The sequence below is a fragment of the Liolophura sinensis genome, chromosome 6, assembly GCF_032854445.1.
Source record: "Liolophura sinensis isolate JHLJ2023 chromosome 6, CUHK_Ljap_v2, whole genome shotgun sequence".
NCBI lineage: Eukaryota > Metazoa > Mollusca > Polyplacophora > Chitonida > Chitonidae > Liolophura > Liolophura sinensis.
The window spans coordinates 44045974-44065572 of NC_088300.1; the positions used below are offsets into that span (position 1 = coordinate 44045974).

A 19599-nucleotide genomic window follows, 5' to 3' on the forward strand; every position below is an offset into this window, starting at 1 on the left:
GACGAAATAACGCAATGTCGATTTTATAATGTCCGACTCCTGAGTATATATAGCGGTAATTGCACAGGTGCATAGGTCTACTGTTTGTGTGGTATGGGTTGAATGATTTTTCCTTTATGTTTTTTTTTAAATATTTTTTCCTTCCCTGTTCAGGCAGTGTGTTACCTGTGGTGTCAAAACTTAAGAATTCCGTTTCATGTCTCAACTGGTGTCTGCAACAGGACAACCTAGTTAATTAGTACTAGCATAATAACTACCCGGAGTTATATGGTAACTGAAGCTGTTATTGTTCCCCCACTCCTTATTACTGCATGTGGGGGGCCATGGTTACAATAATCAGCAACACTCATTTGACCCTTTGCACACTGGATGAATGGTCACTGAAGGCCACTTGTCTTTCACTAATATTGAAATATTTTCACTAACTTGCCAAAGGCCTGGGATCACTTTCACAAGACTTTGTAAGCCAATTTATTGTCCTGTAAGCTATACAACATTTTTTACGTAAAAAGTCACAAGAAATTTGACTTGCAATGTTTCGCTAAAGTGACCTTAGTGGTTTCCTCGGTTTGTTAGAACATCAAACCCTGTTGCGTCAGAATGATATGTCTGGGTGTGTTTCTCAACACCTAACTTTATTTTCTCTGGCCATCTCCAGTGTGGTGTCTGCAACATGACATTGTACTTGAAGAGTATCACAATGGTGACTATTATAGATGATATTTGTCAGTCTGAGTTTTATGGCCTTGCTAATGACGTCTTTTCACCCACCGTTATTCGGCTTGAGTCAGATTAATGTCTGCAGTCTTGAACAAGACATTCTAAATCATGAAATTGTGGAGCAGATGGGTTCCTATCAAGTCAAACTGGGTAACTGATGTAGTTGGATCACGTCTCTCCATAGACTGCAAACGCCGTTATTTAGGCATAGCTTTCTAGGTATTGTAGCTGAACAAAATGAATTAATATAACCTTTGCAGTTATACACTTACGTATTTATGATCGTAATCACATGCTAAAGTATTTGCCTACATGCCTGCACCAATATGTAAAATAGACATATTCTGTAAGACGGATCGGAAGCTAGAGACCACGTGATCTGCTTAGTAACAAACGGCGTGGGTGGAGAAAACGGTCCTCGCAAAGTTATTGCACAGGAAAATGCCTGTTTTTGAATCGCTGTCAGCCATCTTGTATCCGTTGGATTTGTAGAATTTTCCGCTTTCCAGATAGTCTGAGTATTTAAGCAAAGCTTTCGTGACGTTATTTTGTTGGGCCTAGTTGTAGGCCTTACTGGTCGCTAGGGAAGTGGCAAAAAGTGACCTTTTTCCTATTTTGTTTTAGACACGAAAGAGTGGTCACGTGACTCCCAACATCCGACCCGTCTTACAGAATATCTGCATTCATGGAAAATATTTATCATTTTTGCAATTATATTTAAAGTAAACGCAAAGTCTGCCGCTATGTAGGCATAGTATGTAAGACACAGTTATCACAGAAAAATATGTAAAAAATTCTATACAGTTATGAAAGCCGAGAAGATGAAGTTCAGCATTGGGAATATGGCACTGACGGACAGTTCACTCCGACTAGCCATGTTGTAGAAGCCCTTATGAACTTCGCCAATCGATCACAAGCCCTGAAACCGTCACGTGATAATTGGCTGTCGCGTCAAAAAACCTGTCAGCTCTTGATTGTCAGTGTGGTTTCTTGTAGTGGATAGACAGATAGCAATAAATTGGATTTAAGTGTAAATTAGTTTAAGTGTTAAACTGATGCATTTTGAACCACACGCGTACAATGCGTATGTGTTGAACAGGAGGCAGCAGTAACTTGTCTGGGTGGGCTGGCAAGAAAACCGCCTCCGGAGCATCACTGCTTGAAGAAAAATATTATGACTTTGCATTAATTTCCATAGTAAAGTCAGATATACTACTAAAATATCATCCCAAAATCTGAATGACGGGTTAGTTATCAATGAGAATGGCCTGCTGTTTCGGTAAATTCCTTCATGGGGGTAGAATAGATTCCCTGAAGTCGATACAGCCAGCGAGGCCAAATGCTTACACCCACGCAGGACGAAGACGAGCAGGACTGCTAAAACACGACGCTGTCATGTATCGATGAACATCTCCCTGGCCGCGTGCCAAATTAAAAGAAACTGCGGCCCTTTGAACACGGACCAGAGCTGATAGTCGTTGGTTGGGTATCAGTCATTTTTGTTTGTATTTTCTCATTGTCACATTATTTAATACCGATTTTACGAGAGAGCCACTAGGTTTTGTGACGTTACGCTAGGTAGCTATAACATGACAAAATGGCGTCACCAAATGAGTGGCTAGGTACAGACGATTGTTTGCTATTTATTCTGTTGATAAGCGGTGTAGAATTGAAAAAAAAATTTTTAGAACATTTCTGGAATACTACTTTAGTAATTAACTCAGCTTTAGTGGCTGACTTTATGTTCACTTTAATAACTTTAAACTATTAATTGAAATACAATATTAAAGTAGTCTATGTGAAATAATATTAATTGTAGCATTTTATAAACCTACTATGTAGGCCTACATATACAGTACCTGGCTTAACAAGTTAATACAGGGATTGGCCCCAACATACTGAATCTGTCGTCAACAGATAACTGACCAACCAGTTATTTAGTCGGCCGAACACTTTTATTGCATGTCAAACGTTGGCAACTTTTATTATATAGGGACAAGCTTTTTTTTTTTTTCAAACTAGAGATGTCCATTTTATGGTTTAGTGAACGATGGCTAAAAGTTTAAACATATATGGGTCGTACATGTAACTTAAGCATACATCGAGTTGCCGGTCAAATAAATGTACACTGTTAGGTTCAGAAGTCCAAATATCTGCACTGTTTCGGTTTGTGTGCGAACTGCAACCCCTTTTACAGTAGCAGAATATTTTTTAATACGTCAAAGCCGCTATCTATGTTACACAGTTAAAAAACCGTGATGCAACCATACACCACAAAGGCTGCTGGCATATAGGCCGACTGACATCTGGAGTCCGAAGAGGGTCTAGAACATTCATTGAGCTTCAAACGGGTGTTTTTCTTTGATTTTTTTTTCACGGACGAAAGTTAACGAAATAGACAGTAAACCGTTATTAAACAGAAAAATAAAATAACTCCGTCGTTACTATGTTCCTGTATGGGGTTAGCGTATAGACTAGTGTCTGCCAACACTGACGTGGCACCCACATCATGACCCTCAAATAAGATGCACTTTCACCGCTAGAGGCCGCCTCTATAGATCGATCGCCAAAAACCAACAATTGTGGGTCTGAATAAATACGTGATTTTGGTGTCCACGTGTAGTGTTTTGGGAACAAGAAGAATGCTCGGCTGAAATGACAGAGTGGGTGTCACCTGGGTTGCATTTGGTGGCTGCAGATAGCTTGTTTGGGTAAGAATGGCTTGTTTTGCTTCCAGTGACAAGGATATGTGTGTTTTCAATGTTGTCACCAACTGAGTCATCCTATCGTTTGGCCTTAATAGGTTCACGAAGTGCAAAAAATCGCCTCGCCAGAGCTTTCAGTCTTTCTGACGGAAAGACCATGTTGTTGTTGTATCACCACATGTCTAAACGGTGCATTCGTGCTTGTGCTCAGTCAACGTTTAAGTGCAGGTGTACCTAACTCAGTATGATAACTGACGCACTGTGTAATGCCATGTATAATACATGTATTTCGCCTTTGGCAGCCGTAATATACCATACGGCTTTGTATCACTATATAAGCAAAAATCATTGATTATATATTCAGTGGCTGGGGATAGAAGTAGTTCAATTAAACTAAAAGTAGGTAAAAATCAGCAGTTGTTGGAAATAGACCACAACGTTCAATTCAATTGAATGTGGGATAGAAGATGAGATGATTGCTTATATGTGTGTTCCGTTGCAGCGTCAGAGATATAAGATGAACCTGAGAAGTTCCTGCCACAGTTGATAAATTTGATTACCGGTATGAACTTGTATATTTAAAATGAAAATCTGTGGTAACGATATAAGGAAAGTGCAACATATTTAACAAAACATTATTTTTTGTTTTCACATCATATATAAATATTTGTAGGGCACTGACAAAAGCTGAAACAAGATGAGTTCTACGGTGGAAGATCCTTACTCGTTTGGAATTGTCGAGCCACCAGAAGTTAAGCACAAAGAAGGTATGTTACTCTTGAGATATTGCATGGCTCAGCAATAACATAGCTGTTCAAGATTGCAGACATCCAGGCATTTTGCCTTCATGTTTAACTCCTGGCAATACAGCAATGAATATATTGTCTAAATAATATTTGACTCTGGAGCATCTCACCAAAGTCCAGCTCAGGCAGATGTCCTCGCTGGTTGTACGTGGGAAGATCTTCAAGCAAACTGCCAGATGGTTGAGGGATTAATATGGTATATTTTACCGTGTTGTCTGCTTCACCAGATGTGTGGTTTTGAATAACAATCCTACAAGGATGATTTTGACCTGTATACATATAATAAGGCACAGGCAGATTAAGGATTCATGAAACCTATAGCTTTTTTTTTCATCCTTTTTTTTCACAGTTCAGGATGTGTAAGTCCAGGCATCTTAATTTTTTTATTTCAAATTACGTAATGGGGATGGGGGAAAGGCAGTGGGTGTTAGAGAACAGTGTTCTCAAGGCCTGAGTGGACATTGTGCAGATTAAATAGCCTGCAGTCAACTGCCTTGATGTTAAAAGGTGATAGATGTCAAAGCAACTCTAGGGCAAGAATTCAAAAGGGGCCCTGTGCCGTTCACCGTTGACATCATTTCTGAAAATAGAGGACAGATGAAACATGCTGCAAAAATGTTGGGTATAATTTTTTAATTTCCTACAAAAGTGTAATTTAGAGCTACTTTTAATGAATCCTTTAAATCTCATTTAAGATATATAATCTCTCTTTTCATAGTTTAAAGTTGTATGCTTGATTTCATTTTTATTTTAAAAAATAAACCAGTTACATATTTACTCAAAATTAAATCTCAAGTTAAATTTCCCCTTGTTTCAGTGCCATGGTGGACATCAAGTCGATTCGGTTTGGCTATCATAGGCTTCCTTGGGTTTATCAATGTTTACGCCTTACGCGTGAACATGAGCGTCGCTGTTGTGTGTATGGTGAATCATACAGCTGTCAGAGATATGCACCCAAGCAATGACACCTCTACCAACAACAACAACATGAGTGGCTGTCAAGGTCTGCAGACTGGGATCTCAGGAACAGATGATGAGGTATAGTCTACAGTGATTTGGATACTGACATCAGTATCATGATGTTAGTCTCACCCATTACTAGATGAGTTGTAAATTGGAACGAGATCCTTTGTCCAGACCAGGATTTAAACTGTTATTTCAGTACATTTAAATCTTCATTGAGGGCATCAGTGACTTAGTGGTTAGTGTGCTGACACAACTCACTAACCCAGGGCCCTCTCACTAATGTGGTCACTGCGAGTTCAAGTCCAGCTCATGCGCCAACTGTACGTTGTAGGATACAGAGGCAGCAGCCTGCATGTGGTCATAGGTTTAGTTCGGGCTCTGCTGGTTTTCTTCCAGAGTGATGCTGGCAGGGGTTGTATAAGTGAAATATTCTTGAGAACGACTGAAAACTCCAATCAAATAAATCTTCATTACTCCCTTATGTAAGTGAAAAATTCTTATAGATTAAAGGAAATACTGTCAGAAATGTTGTATGTGGCTAGCAAAGGGAGACAAGGTAAGTGGCCACTTAGGACAGGTGAACACGTAAAAGACCGAGCCAACACATCACTTATGTTTTTTGTATATAACCTGTGGATATCAATTTCAGATACGATTAAGTCTTAAAGCACTAATGTTTTTATCTACATACATTTAGTAGATATATAATAGTATAGTAATATTACATCTCAAAAGGGGCCTCCGTGGCTCAGTCGGTTAGCTACCCAGAAGCCTCTCACCAATGTGGTCGCTGTGAGTTCAAGTCCAGCTCATGCTGGCTTCCTCTCCGGCCGTAAGTGGGAAGGTCTGCCAGCAACCTGCAGATGGTCATAGGTTTCCCCCGGGCTCTGCCCGGTTTCCTCCCACCATAATGCTGGCCGCCGTCGTATAAGTGAAATATTCTTGAGTACGGCGTAAAACACCAATCAAATAAATAAATAAATACATCTCAAAACATTTTAAGCAGCATGGGGGTATAAGCTTAATGACCAACTGGTGGTCACACAATGTAAATAAAGTAGTGCGTACAACCAGAATTTCAGGTCTGCGCACGTGTGACTTGAGCACCCCTCTCCCTCCCCAACATTTTCATGGTCTAAAAAACTCTGCACCAAAGTAGATAATCAATATAGGACTGGTTCATATCATATATAGAGGCCGCTGGCGGTATTGGACAGGTGACCTTATATTACAGGTTGTTCTACAGGTTGAATCATTCGGTTGCAGCAGATAATGACAGCTTAGTGCTGATGGCCATTGATTAGAGGTGGCCATAAGTACGGGTTCGACTGTGTTTGTAATATCTGTCCGATTTTATAACCCTTGGTGATAGGATGAAAAGTGTGTCAATGAGGTGTACTACGTAATTAGTATACAGGGCCATATCTAGAAAATAAATGGAAGATTCTGATCCCAAACTTTAAGTGTGACATTGCAACTCTGCATGCATATTCCTTACAGCGCATACGTTGCTCTGTACCTTTCGCTTTACATCACTGCCATTAGTGGCAAATTTTGTACAGAAATCTTGAATGACGCCAAGGTCACTGGGGTCACGGTGATGAAGCAGGAAGTGATGTCAGAAACCAAACAAGCAGCCTCAGCCTGTGTCTTTAATAGTACTTCATTCACATGCATTCTCTTTATCTAGAGTATGTACAACATGATTCTGACCAAATCAAAAAACAATTTTCGTGATGAATGCCAATTAAATAGTTCAGCAGGAGGACACAAGTTATGAGGCTAAACTTATCACAGGCTGCAAAGGTCAAACTTGTCTATTGGTAGCAGTGGTGTAAAGCGAAAGAGAGTGACGCATGCGCCGTAAGGAGTATGCGGGGCATGAAGAAATTTGCAAGACCAACACAACTTTAACCGATTCTTTCTGACAGTTTTTGAGTCTGTGGATGAAGAAAAGCTGTATGGGAACTAAACTTTCTATTGATAGACCATCATATTTTTGTTCAATTTACTTGCTAGTTTAAATACAGCTTGATTATTTTGGTCACCCAACAATTTTGGCGACCAAATGTTTTCCGGATCTAAAATGGCTCTAGATATGGCCCTAATATATGCTCTTCCAGGACTCTGTTTATGTATGATATATGGTTGGAGTTAGGTAGGACAACTCAAAATCATTCTGTACTATTAACTTGACTTATCTTTAAAGTGATCAAGGTTTGTTTGATTACATGTACAGGGTGGAGAGTTTATATGGGACAAAAACCAGCAGGGATTAATTCTGGGATCATTTTTCTGGGGCTACCTAGCCACCCAGATACCCGGAGGTTGGCTGGCCACAAAATTTGGCGGGAAGTGCGTATTTGCTCTGTCCATGTTGATCTCCGGGGCAGCCACCTTAGCCACACCCATAGCTGCTCAGTCTGGTCACATCTGGCTGCTGCTTGTCATGAGGATCATCATTGGGCTAGGAACAGTGAGTAAAGTCTTTAGTTTATGTATAGCAATATGTATCATATAATTTCTAATTTATGTTTAGTTATACAGGGTGTCCCAGAAGTCGTGCACCATCCTGATTTCAGATTTAATACTGATTTTAATTTTTTTTTCTCTCTGTCAGAGTTAATTATGGCTAATAAACTAACAGTACAAGAAAGAGTTGAATTGGTGTTTATGTTTGGAAGAGATGGGGCAGCACACAGCTCTGTAGCTCAAGCATTCAACCTGAACCTGGATGGTGCGCGACTCCTGGGACACCCTGTATATTCAGTGTAATGGTATATTCGGTTTTATACAAATAAAAACAAAACTGGATTAGTCAGTAGTTGTGTTTTAGGCAAAGGAGTAGTATCTTTTTGGTTTAATAACAAAATTATGGTAATTGAGCTAAAAATTACCTATGATAAAGTTGTACCAAAGTGTCAGCACCAAAAGTAATATATTTTTTATAGCTTTTTTTGGGTGACAATTTTTTCAAGTCATTTTATACCGTATGATTATCATTTAGAAGACTACTAAGGGGCCTGTTGTGTTGTAACATTGTCACCTCACAGCATGACACAGCTATTCTTTATGGGTTTATTCAGGGAACTATATGGGCATTTATGAAAGCTGCTTTAAATGTCTCCGCTGGATCGTTGACAAAAGTTTCACCCTGGCTGTAGTGACTTAGCCTTTGACCAATGAGGTTATGTGGTTGTATGCAACTCGTCATGGTTCAAGGGGATTGTAAGATACTTAGTGAAGTGCGGTGTTTTTCTCCTGGCTAGTGTGTACATAACCTTGATATATTTCTGGATAACTTACTGTGTGTTTCTTTTGTTGCAAAGGGAACCGCCTTTCCTGCTATGCATGCGATGTGGGGACATTGGGCGCCTGTCCTGGAGAGAAGCAAACTCACAGCCATGACATATGCAGGTTACAACATATTTTGCATTTTTTCATTTTCATGCATCACGTAGCTTATATTCATATATGGATGAGATTTCCACAGGATCTAATTTTACATGTAATAACCATGGGAAGGCCTTCCAGCAGCCTGCGGATGGATGCAGATTCCTCTGGGACTGCGCCTGGTTTCCTTCCACCATAATGCTAGCAACTGTTGTATAAGTGAAATGTTTTTGAGTATGGCGTAGAACTCCTGTCAGATAAATAAAAGATGGTAATAACCATGGCCAGGGTCAACTTGCTTTATGATCTGCATGTAAGTTTTGTAACTGAACAGAAATTGACTTTTGACCATTGAGTCAAACTTACATGTATATCACAAATTTCTGTGACGACAGCATCAGATAACGCAAATTGCTTTATGCTCATAGTTTACTGACTCTTTATATCAGCCAAATCATATGAGAGTTGATTGTCCTTATGGTGTGAGTACTTGTACAACAACTAGACGGAGTTGCTTTCTACTTACAATGTAAAATGTCAGAGGTTGACAGATTCCCCACCATGTTAGTCAGACAATACCCTTATTCTTCAACCTTTTCATCCACCTCTGCAACCAGTACATTGTATTTTAAAACATTTTTAGAGAACTCTTGGGTGTAGAGAAATAATTTGCTCAGTTTTATGAGGCTTGGATCTTTCATGACATAAACAAAACAAATTTAGCATCATTTTCATAATAATACTATGCATAAATTCCACCGAAAAAAGTGCTTTGCTGGTTGAAAAGGTTGAAGATTTACAGTATAAAATAACGTCATTGGTATTGTGGTCTGATTGCAGGTGCTCAGTTGGGCAATGTGATAACTTTCCCGTCGGCTGGCTTACTCTGTCAGTATGGGTTTGCAGGAGGATGGCCCTCGATATTTTATGTTCTAGGTGGGTTATGACATGCGCAGCACATACAATGTATATATTGTTTATTTAGAAAGTGAACACCTTTAATAAACCCAATGCCGTATATAGAAAGGTACACCACCGACCTGCGGATGGTCATGGGTTTACCCCAGACTCTGCCCACCCTAATGTTGGCTGTTGTTGTATAAGTCAAGTATTCTTGAGTATAGCATAAAACCTTAATCAAATAAATAAATAAACAAACCCAATGTGTTGAAGGCACAGTCCTCAGGCTTTCCTCAGGCTTTAATGGAGTGACATACCTAAATGGCTGAGTAGACGTTTGTTGAGCTGAAGCTCGCCATGTTCAGTTCTCTTTAGTAGATAATGGGCAGTACACTCTCATTCTCAAACAATGGACAGTTTCCAACTAGGGCATTTATCTAGGTGAATTGAACAAGTTACGTACTTGACAGAAGACTAAAAATGTAATTTGCACACCTATATTCATACTATGACCCCTCCAAAAAAGCCAGAACTGATCAGAGTAATTTAGCAATTTTAGGACCTAATAGAGTTTTAAATAAAAATAAAAAAAATGCAGATTTTTAGCCAATAGATACCTGTGTCAGTTTTGATCTATATTTGTACTGGGAAAGCATGTGTTAGCAGACAACAGAGGCAGGGTGCTACATAGATGTTGGAGTGAAAATTGGAAGAATGTGAATAATATATTTAATTGAAGAACTTATAGATCAGTGTTGAAATTATGTTTTGGTCATGTTTTATTCTTTATAGATGGTTTTGTGTGTCTATGATATGCATTCTGGTATTTGCAAGCCTATTTCTGTCACGCTCCATTATAAATTCATTGGCACAGACAAACACTAAATTGGATATTTTACTCTCAGGTGGTTTATCCATCATCTGGGCATTGGCGTGGATACTGCTAGTCAGCGATACACCTGTGCAACATAAAAGGATCTCGGAGATTGAGAAGCGTTACATCACACAGGGATTGAAGGACACTGTCAATGATGAGAGCGGACAAAGGGCAAGTATTTGGCGAGGGGATTGTTCATTAAAGGATGTTTTATCTGCAAAACTTTCCATGTCTTCGGAGTGTTTGTATAGCACTGCTCTAATCCTCATGTCCGTAAAACAGAATTGCAAAAAGTTATAGAAAATATGAACATTTTTAAGAGAAGAAAAAATAGTTAGTACCTGTATTACACTGACTGTGATCTATGTTTGGTGTGAAATATAAACTTAATTGCCTAGTAATTGTGTAAACTATTGGTACAAATCTGTAAGACTTTTGGTAACTTCACCTGCATCTAGATGTACATATACACAACCACATAATGTTTGAATGTCTTGTAAATTGTAAGACTTGGCCTTTCACACATGAAGCTAACTCAAACAGTAACTTGTGTTGTAGGTCAGCGTGCCCTGGTTGAGAGTGATGACCTCCCTGCCCGTTTGGGCTATCATTGTGGCGAACACGACCTCAGATTGGGGTGCCTACACCCTGCTTACCGGCATCCCCACCTACATGAATGAGGTCCTCAAGTTTGACATCGCGTCTGTGAGTTGTCTCCCTTGACTGTGAAATGTTATTTCGTAATAGTGTAGCATTTTGCAGGGAAGCACATCTTCAGTATTTATGATTTTATGATATTAGGACAAATCGAAGCTGATCTATATTGATTGTCAGCTGGAATAAAGACTCCCTGCGCCCTGCCACTAGCTTGCAATTAGATAACCTTTAGGTGACATCTAGCTATTCTAAAGAACCTAACTTTTTGTCTCTGTGATGTTGCGTAACTGAGATAAAGCAGTTTAAGTCAAGGTAAATTGCACCGTCATATTGAGAAAATCAGAAACACTGCCGTGATACCAAATTTGATAAATCTGGTGCGAGAATGCAGCTTTTTTCGCTTAAGTCACCTGAACTGTGGTTTGCCTTATAATCATGCGTGTGTGGGTACGAGTGACACGACATGTTTCCGGACCAGCCCCGATAGCTCATTTGGTAGAGTGTCCGCTTCGAGGGCGGTAGATCCAGGCTCAATTCCTGGTTGGATAACACCTAAGACCTTAAAAGAGGAAGTTGTAATTTCCTGGCTTGGCATACTGCATTACGTGGGTAGTGCAACGACTGGTTGACCCATACCAGTATAATGGTTTTGGTAGGGGTGGCTTTCTTGCCTTCGGGAAGTCATCTCAGTGAAACAGCACTAGATAACAGAGCAGTGGAAATCTTTCCTGCAACAAGGAGGCACATTACAAGTACTCTAAGGACTCCTTCATCGTCATGACTGAAAAATTGTTAAGTACGACGTTAAACCCTGAGAACTCCCTCGCTTGTGTTGCCGGGTGATTTAACATGGTGCATCCCATGGTCTCATAAGAATTCTAGATTTAAAAATTGATTTAACGGCTGTGGTACCAATCTTTCTGAAAAAGGTTTTGTTATTTTCTTCCTTTTCTATTTCTACCTTCCAACTGTTACTGAAATGGTAACTTCTAAAATGAGTGTACTACTGTTTAGAAAGCACTTCACATGCTAACAAAGGGAGACTAGTGGCTTGCTACTGAAATCAGGCTGTAAAGTATGAGTTTCTTTGATGCTGTTTATTACACCAGTCTTAATGCTTTTTGTATGTATGAATGGATGTAGCTTTACTTTTCAAACTACATGATGCTTTATCTTGTTTTATTTATATTGATATATTTTTTGATTGGACTCTGAAGTACATGTTTCCTATATATTATTTTCTCTGTGAAAAAGAACAGGTCCATGTAAATTGACCAAGCTACCTTCGGTAAATAAAGATATTATTATTATATGCAACTGTAGCTAAAAAAATAACTCTTTTGTTGCAAAGAACAGTAATTCCATGTTAGACTACAAGTGTATTTGTCTTGTCAGAATGGCCTGTACTCTGCCCTGCCCTATATTGGCTTTTGGATTGGTATATACATCAGTGGCTGGATGGCAGATTGTGTGCGGGAAAGCGGATGTTTGACAACCACTTGGACCAGGAAAATATGGGAAGTCTTTGGTGAGTTATTATTACTGATGTTAAGCCTGCTTCTCATACAGTTTTGTGTTCTAATAACTCTGTATACTGGCAGTGACTGGGAAAGTTGAACATGTTTCAACTTCACCAGTGGGAAATGTATTGTCGGTGGGCATGTTTTCATACAACAGGTTGGGACTCTCTGTGAGGACTGTGGGTAGGGGACTGTGGGTAGGGGACTGCCAGCTCTGTGAGAACCAGGCTTTGATTATGGATTGGGTTTCGTGTGTTTGTGGATGGAGGAGGGAGTTGGAGACGGGTGTTATAAAATGGTGCACTTGTACATGATTGTTTTCTCTGCCTGTGAGATGATGTTTCCAAAGTTTGTACAAGAAAGAAGCCAAGCACATGTTTTAAACACTGTAAATGCCTAACTGTGATGTATTTGTTACTGTAGGTCAGGTAATGCCTGCTATAGCACTGATCACCCTGGGCTTCCTGGAGTGTACCCAGGCTATCCTAGCTGTCGTTATCCTGACCCTGGCCGTCACCCTGTCTGCCCCAGTCTTCAGTGGCTATGTGGTCAACCACGTAGACATCGCCCCACCATATGCCGGGGTGTTGTTTGGAATATCCAACACCATTGCTGCCTCTACAGGCTTCATCTCACCGGTCGTCACTAACTTCCTCACTCACAGTGTAAGTAGAATTTACATTTTTCCTGTCGCATTGTTTCTGGTACCTTGGTGACAATTAACGATCGACAACATTTAGAATTTTGTAATAGCTGTGGCTCAGTCTATACTAAAAGTCAGATCTCAAGTTTCCTGCACCCATAGAACTGACCACCATGGCATGAAAAATTCTTGAACATAGCATTAAGCAAACATTTAAATAAATAAATAAATCTGTGGAATTAGACAACAGTCACGTAAATAAATCAATAAAAAAAAAGTACCGGTATTAAATGTGCTTAAGGAATAAAGGGAGAGCACTCTAGGCAAATTAAGCGAACAGTCCTTAGGTTAACCCGTAAACTAATGTCTTCTGTTTTATAGTAGTGAGAATTGGATCTGTTTCTTTTTCAGCAAACCCGCCAGGAGTGGCAGATAGTATTCTATGTGACAGCGGCTGTGTACATTGCAGGCGCCATATTTTATCTTGTGTTTGCCTCAGGAGAACTGCAACCCTGGGCTAGGGAGCGTCATGGCTGGGAGGGAGAGCCTATGAGCTCTCCCAAGATCACCGAGCTGCAAAACACACGACCTTTACAAGCCAATGATCAGAAGACAAGTTTTATTAACAGCAGTCCAGCTAGAACATAACCAGGCACAAGCCTTACTGTGTCACTTTCTCCTGTCAGCCTTGTCATTACCAAATGCTTCATGCTATACGTGGATCTGCTTCAGAGCTTGGACTGGATTCAGACAAACCTCATAGTATCGTAATGGTGACCTGGGATCACTTTCATAGAGCTTCATCAAACAGTTTTTCACGTCTAAATCACAGTATCATATGGTATATTTAGATGGGTGACCTGCACTCAAAAAGTTAAGAGCAAAACTTTTCATGAGATTTTGTGAAAGTGTCCCTAGCTCTGTAGGCATTTTGATAGATATGTGTGCAATATCCATTTTAACAACAGCTTTGTGAAACTAAACTGTGAACTAATCTGTTTGTGTTGTAATACCTTTTTCTGTGACTGAAATCCATTGTCTGTTGTCTGTATACAGGGTACCCCTGTTACCTCAGCCAGTTATACAGCTAAGTCTGTGTTGTAGGCTGTCTGTCAACCAAAGTGTTTTGCCAACTTTTAGCTACTTAACTCACATTGTGTAAATGTAAGCCATCATATCAGAGATGAAAATGAATGTGAAGATTTTACTCATTGTGTACCTTTATTTTCAGTTTTTGTTGTTGTTTTATCATGCTTTTGACATGGCAGTTGCTTGCACATAAACTTGAATGTACATCATTTTTTTTTTGTTTCTTATTTTATTTTATCTGTATCAGATGGACTGTTTTCTTAGAAATGTCATGAACTACATTTGCATGATTTGAGATATGTGTCAATATTTATCTCACAAGTTAGTCTTGACGTTTCGACTTTCACACATTCCTTTCAGTTTCGACAACAACCAAACCCCATCACTCTTTCGAACTAATAAAAATAAAACAATAAGCATGATGGGTTTTTTTTTTTACACAATTTTACCACACAACAACTAATTATTTATACCTAAGCCTTCCAACGTGATTCAGTAATATGACATAGGGATGACTTGACACATGTAACCTACTCATAGATATGTCTACTACATCTGAAGCTGTATTGATAGGGTTAACTGGGGGACAAAGGGAGTTAACTTTAAACTTTGACTTTGACATAAAGAACTTTTGGCCATTTCTGTTCTGAAATTTTGACCTTGACATAAGAAGTCTTCAGCATTTCTACTCAAGAAATAAAGCGTTAACTTTTTATATGGTTTTAGTTTTACTGCCAGAAAACAGAACGATTTTTTGTGTCATTGAATTTTTTTTTACCTGAAGCTGATTGTGATTTCAAACAAGCCACACATGATGATACCAAATACATGTATCTGATTGTGTATACTTTGATTAGGAGTGTGGAACGGTGTAAGATTGCCAAACAAACTTGGTAGATTGTCACACCTTGTATGCATTGCTTTTTTTTTGCAAAAGTTTTTACAAATGTTATGTTTTTCTTGACCTCTGAGCACAACTTCATTGGCAAGTCCTCTATAGTCAATCAAACTCAATCAGTGGCTATTTGGCCACAAATTAGCAGTGATGCTGTAAATCTATTCAGATTGTATTCAGATACTGAATTTTGATGTGTAGTATGTCGATTTTCCCTTTCTATATGTTTGATGAATCACAATGTTTATTTTAATATTAAATAATACAGAAGTGTGCCTCTTGTAACAGTTTTTGATAATTTTGTGTGCATGTGCACTTGGTTATTTATCAGAGCCAGTGTTGACATTAATTTGCACTGGTGTACCTCCAGCTGAATTTCAAAAAGTGGTAATATTTGTTTGGGTTTATTTACTGTTTCTTTGTTAACTTTTTCAGAACAGTGTGAAAAACATAGCTTTATTTTATTTTCGTCTGCCTTGTTACAAAGAGCTAGAGCAGTTATTTTTTTATTTTAACTGCCTTTTACAAGTAATTGACTTGAGCACCTGAAATATATAACATGTCTCTATATATTTGTCATAGTTTTGTCATTTTACATGTGCAAACTGACCATGCCTCTAACCTTCCTATAATAGTCTATACTGCTGTCTACACAGTCTTTTGAGTTGAACTCATCATGACATTTGATGCAATATACGTAATTTGAAGTTCATATTTTTTGTAACCAATGCAGATGATTGGTATTTTTTATCGACATAATGTTTATACGATGTCAGTATTTCTCCTGTGAGGACTGCCAGCCTTAGCATATCACTGTCCCATTGTAAGGCATTTTGAGGGGTGCTGTGTATATATTAATGGCATGGTTTTCTCTGTTGTGCAAGACTGGTAAAATTTGGCGTCTAGCGTATTTATCCATTTTTTTATATATGATGAGATTTATGTAGGTAATGGTATTCAAGGTGTGTGATTTTATAAATGATTTCTTCTTCTATATAAGTTCTTAAGGATATGTTGGCTAAATTCAATTTCGATTTGAATTACGATTTCTGATTATGTGCTATGTACAATCATTGGAGTTAATTTGTTTGTAACCCTGGTGAGGTGGGTCTGTTGTATGGTCTTGTGACTAATCGTATGTTCTAGGTAGGACTAAATGTCCAGTATTTCATATTAGACATAGCTTTGTATAACTTCACAGATTGACTGTTCCAAACTATGTCACAATACACACATTTGTATGTAGGTACAGATAATGTTGTTGTCACAAAGCAACCTCCCCATACTGTTATTGATATATTTGCAGAAAATATTCCAGAAAATCTTTTTGGGTTATACATGTATTTTTGTACTGTTTATTTGTCACTCGTTTATTTTGATACAGATATGGCTCTTCTGCTATGGTCTGTTTTGTGGCTGTTAAGTTTGGGCTGGACCTTTAGTTAGATCACATTTTGGTGACAGTTTTTGGTGACAGTTTTTGGTAATGTCAGAGTATTAAAACTATATACCATATACAAGGAAGAGTATTCTCTTGATTTGGCATTATTGTCTGCTCAAGATATGAGGTAAGTTCAAATAAGTACAAATCCTTTGTTATTAACCTAGAATTGATGTATTCAAATGTTTTGCAGTGAACCATATGAAAATGTTTTACTGCAACACGTTTTTAATGAGGATAGAATTAGAATGTCTGATTAGCATCTAGCAAGACATCTACAATTCCTTATACCCAAATTTAAGTTGGTTTTTTTCCTGAAATTTCATATACTCAGTTTTAGTGTGATTTTTGGATTAGAATTTTTTATTCGCTTTTAATGGAACTCTTGGCTTGGCATCTCTTATACATGTATCTCTTATCTTTTTTATGTACATGTATGTAGAAATTGTTCTTAAAATTAGACAAGGGTAACCCTATGGGACATGCTGAATATTTCAATTTTGGTTTGTTTTATCTTTGGGTTTTATTTGTATATTTGGTCGTTATGTTTTGGATATGCACGGGCATAGTTTTACTTAAATGTGAATTTGCATTTCTGAACTGACTTTTTTTGTGTTATTGTACGAGTGTGTTAATTTAATTCTGTATGCTTACATTTGTCACTTCATAATAGTGAATATTTGGCGATTACAGCCCCCTAGTTCTGGCTTAGGGTCAGTCTTACTGCAAAAGATTTGGGGATCCGGGATGGCTTTTTCTTCCAGGAGAAACAAATATATGAGAATTAATATACTTGCATTGCAGGCTGCCAAGGCTAAACAAAATAAATCTTACCAAACTGTCAAGTGTCTTGTTGTCCATTCTTAACATAGAATTGGTAGCAAGGCTACCAGGAGCTTGCCTGTATGAGACACATGAATGCAAAACTTCAGTTTATTGCATAAAGAACTGAAATCTTGAATTTGGTAATTTATGGTAATTGCTATGCTCACCCATTATCAGCGATGGAACATCCCCCTTATGTCATTGTGCTTTATATGTATGTAAAACTTCAAGTCAATACATACAATACCACTCCTAACATTTTGTTTAACAGTGATTCTAATACACAATAAACCAGTCAGGAATTCAGTAATTTGTGGCATTTAACATGCACACACCCAATCAACGATGAAATACCCCCCTGGTGCTGTTGTGCTCTACATGTGAGCAATCCCTGAGCTCAATACCTGCAGGACTCTGTGAGAAACCACCCCTAACACTTTGTTTAACATTGGTTCTTATACACAAAGTCAGGAATTTATTAACTTACAATATTTGAATGTAATATACATACATCCAATCAAGGATGGAATATCCCCATCATGCTATTGTGCCCTACAAGTGTTCAAACCTTGAGCTCAATGCCTGCAGAACTTTTTAAGATACCACCCCTAACATTTCTTTCTCTACTATTGGACACTGATGCTCAGGGTATGGCATAAGCTAAACAAGATAAAACTTCTTACTGGGTTTAACTCCTCCACATCAGAAAGTACAGGGTAGGGAAGGTTTTTCTGCTTGATGAAAAGGATAGGGATGTTAAAGAAGCTAACACTGAAAGAAAAATAGAAGAAAATTTGACCAAACACTTTACAAAAACTTCAGGGATTGGCTCTTATTGTAGGCCATGAAGGAGATAGGGCAACGACTGGTTGACCCATATCAGTATAATGGCTCAGGCAGGGAGGCTTACTTGCCTTTGGTTAGGTGTCTCGGTGAAGCAGCACTAGATAAAAGAGCAGTGGAAATCCGTCCTGCAACAAGAGGGAAGATTACATGCACTCTAAGGATTCCTTCCTCATCATAAACCCCAAGCACTCACTCACACACTTTTTTTTTTGTAGGGTCAGTTGGATTTCCTTTAAAGTACATTTTTAATGATGATCCTAGGCTGAAGTGTTCTATGGGCATGTGTATTGTAACCGTGGCCAGCGAACAGGGAACCATGGCCCTGTCACTATGAACAGTGAGAGTATCCATCCATTAAAAGTCGATGGCCATGACTGGAGCTGGTGGCCAGGTGCTACACACCTTAACTCCATCCTACTCCTACAGCCTATCTGACAATTCTGGCCTCAGCTTTGCCGATTCTAATACACAAGAGACTAAGTTGTCAATTCTGTTATTTACAGTACCGGGTAGCGAAAACTCACATGCAACGATGGGAACAGCCCCCTCATGATATTGCGCTTTAAACGGATACAAAACTGGAGCTTCATACAAGCAGTGCTTTGGAGACATCACCCTTAGCCTCTTGTGTACTGGAATCGATGTTAAGGTAAAACTGGAGCTTCACACAAGCAGTACTTTTGAGACATCACCCTTAGCCTCTTGTGTACTGGAATCGATGTTAAGGTAAAACTGGAGCTTCATACAAGCAGTACTTTGGAGATATCACCCTTAGCCTCTTGTGTACTGGAATCGATGTTGAAGTAAAACTGGAGCTTCATACAAGCAGTACTTTGGAGACATCACCCTTAGCCTCTTGTGTACTGGAATCGATGTTGAGGTAAAACTGGAGCTTCATACAAACAGTACTTTTGAGACATCACCCTTAGCCTCTTGTGTACTGGAATCGATGTTGAGGTAAAACTGGAGCTTCATACAAGCAGTACTTTGGAGACATCACCCTTAGCCTCTTGTGTACTGGAATCGATGTTAAGGTAAAACTGGACCTTCATACAAGCAGTACTTTGGAAACATCACCCTTAGCCTCTTGTGTACTGGAATCGATGTTAAGGTAAAACTGGAGCTTCATACAAGCAGTACTTTTGAGACATCACCCTTAGCCTCTTGTGTACTGGAATCGATGTTAAGGTAAAACTGGAGCTTCATACAAGCAGTACTTTGGAGACATCACCCTTAGCCTCTTGTGTACTGGAATCGATGTTAAGGTAAAACTGGAGCTTCATACAAGCAGCACTTTGGAGACATCACCCTTAGCC

General features: G+C 38.8%; 1 protein-coding gene across 1 annotated transcript; it reads left to right on the forward strand.

Moving 5' to 3' along the window:
* Positions 1 to 3280: 3280 nt before the first annotated feature.
* LOC135466508 (sialin-like) lies at positions 3281 to 17451 on the forward strand. Its single transcript, XM_064744030.1, has 11 exons — positions 3281 to 3431; positions 4099 to 4192; positions 5049 to 5269; positions 7437 to 7673; positions 8527 to 8614; positions 9431 to 9526; positions 10396 to 10538; positions 10926 to 11072; positions 12420 to 12552; positions 12968 to 13209; positions 13599 to 17451. Exons 2-11 carry the CDS (start codon positions 4123 to 4125, stop codon positions 13833 to 13835), a joined length of 1614 nt encoding a protein of 537 aa, XP_064600100.1. The 5' UTR covers positions 3281 to 3431; positions 4099 to 4122; the 3' UTR covers positions 13836 to 17451.
* The last annotated feature ends 2148 nt before the right edge of the window (positions 17452 to 19599 follow it).

Excerpts from the sequence above, each read along its gene's own strand:
- LOC135466508 (XM_064744030.1), top strand. The coding sequence starts at position 4,123 with ATGAGTTCTACGGTGGAAGATCCTTACTCGTTTGGAATTGTCGAGCCA. Across the intron at positions 9,527-10,395 it reads CTCGATATTTTATGTTCTAG|GTGGTTTATCCATCATCTGG; the intron begins GTGGGTTATGAC and ends TTTTACTCTCAG. Across the intron at positions 10,539-10,925 it reads ATGATGAGAGCGGACAAAGG|GTCAGCGTGCCCTGGTTGAG; the intron begins GCAAGTATTTGG and ends CTTGTGTTGTAG.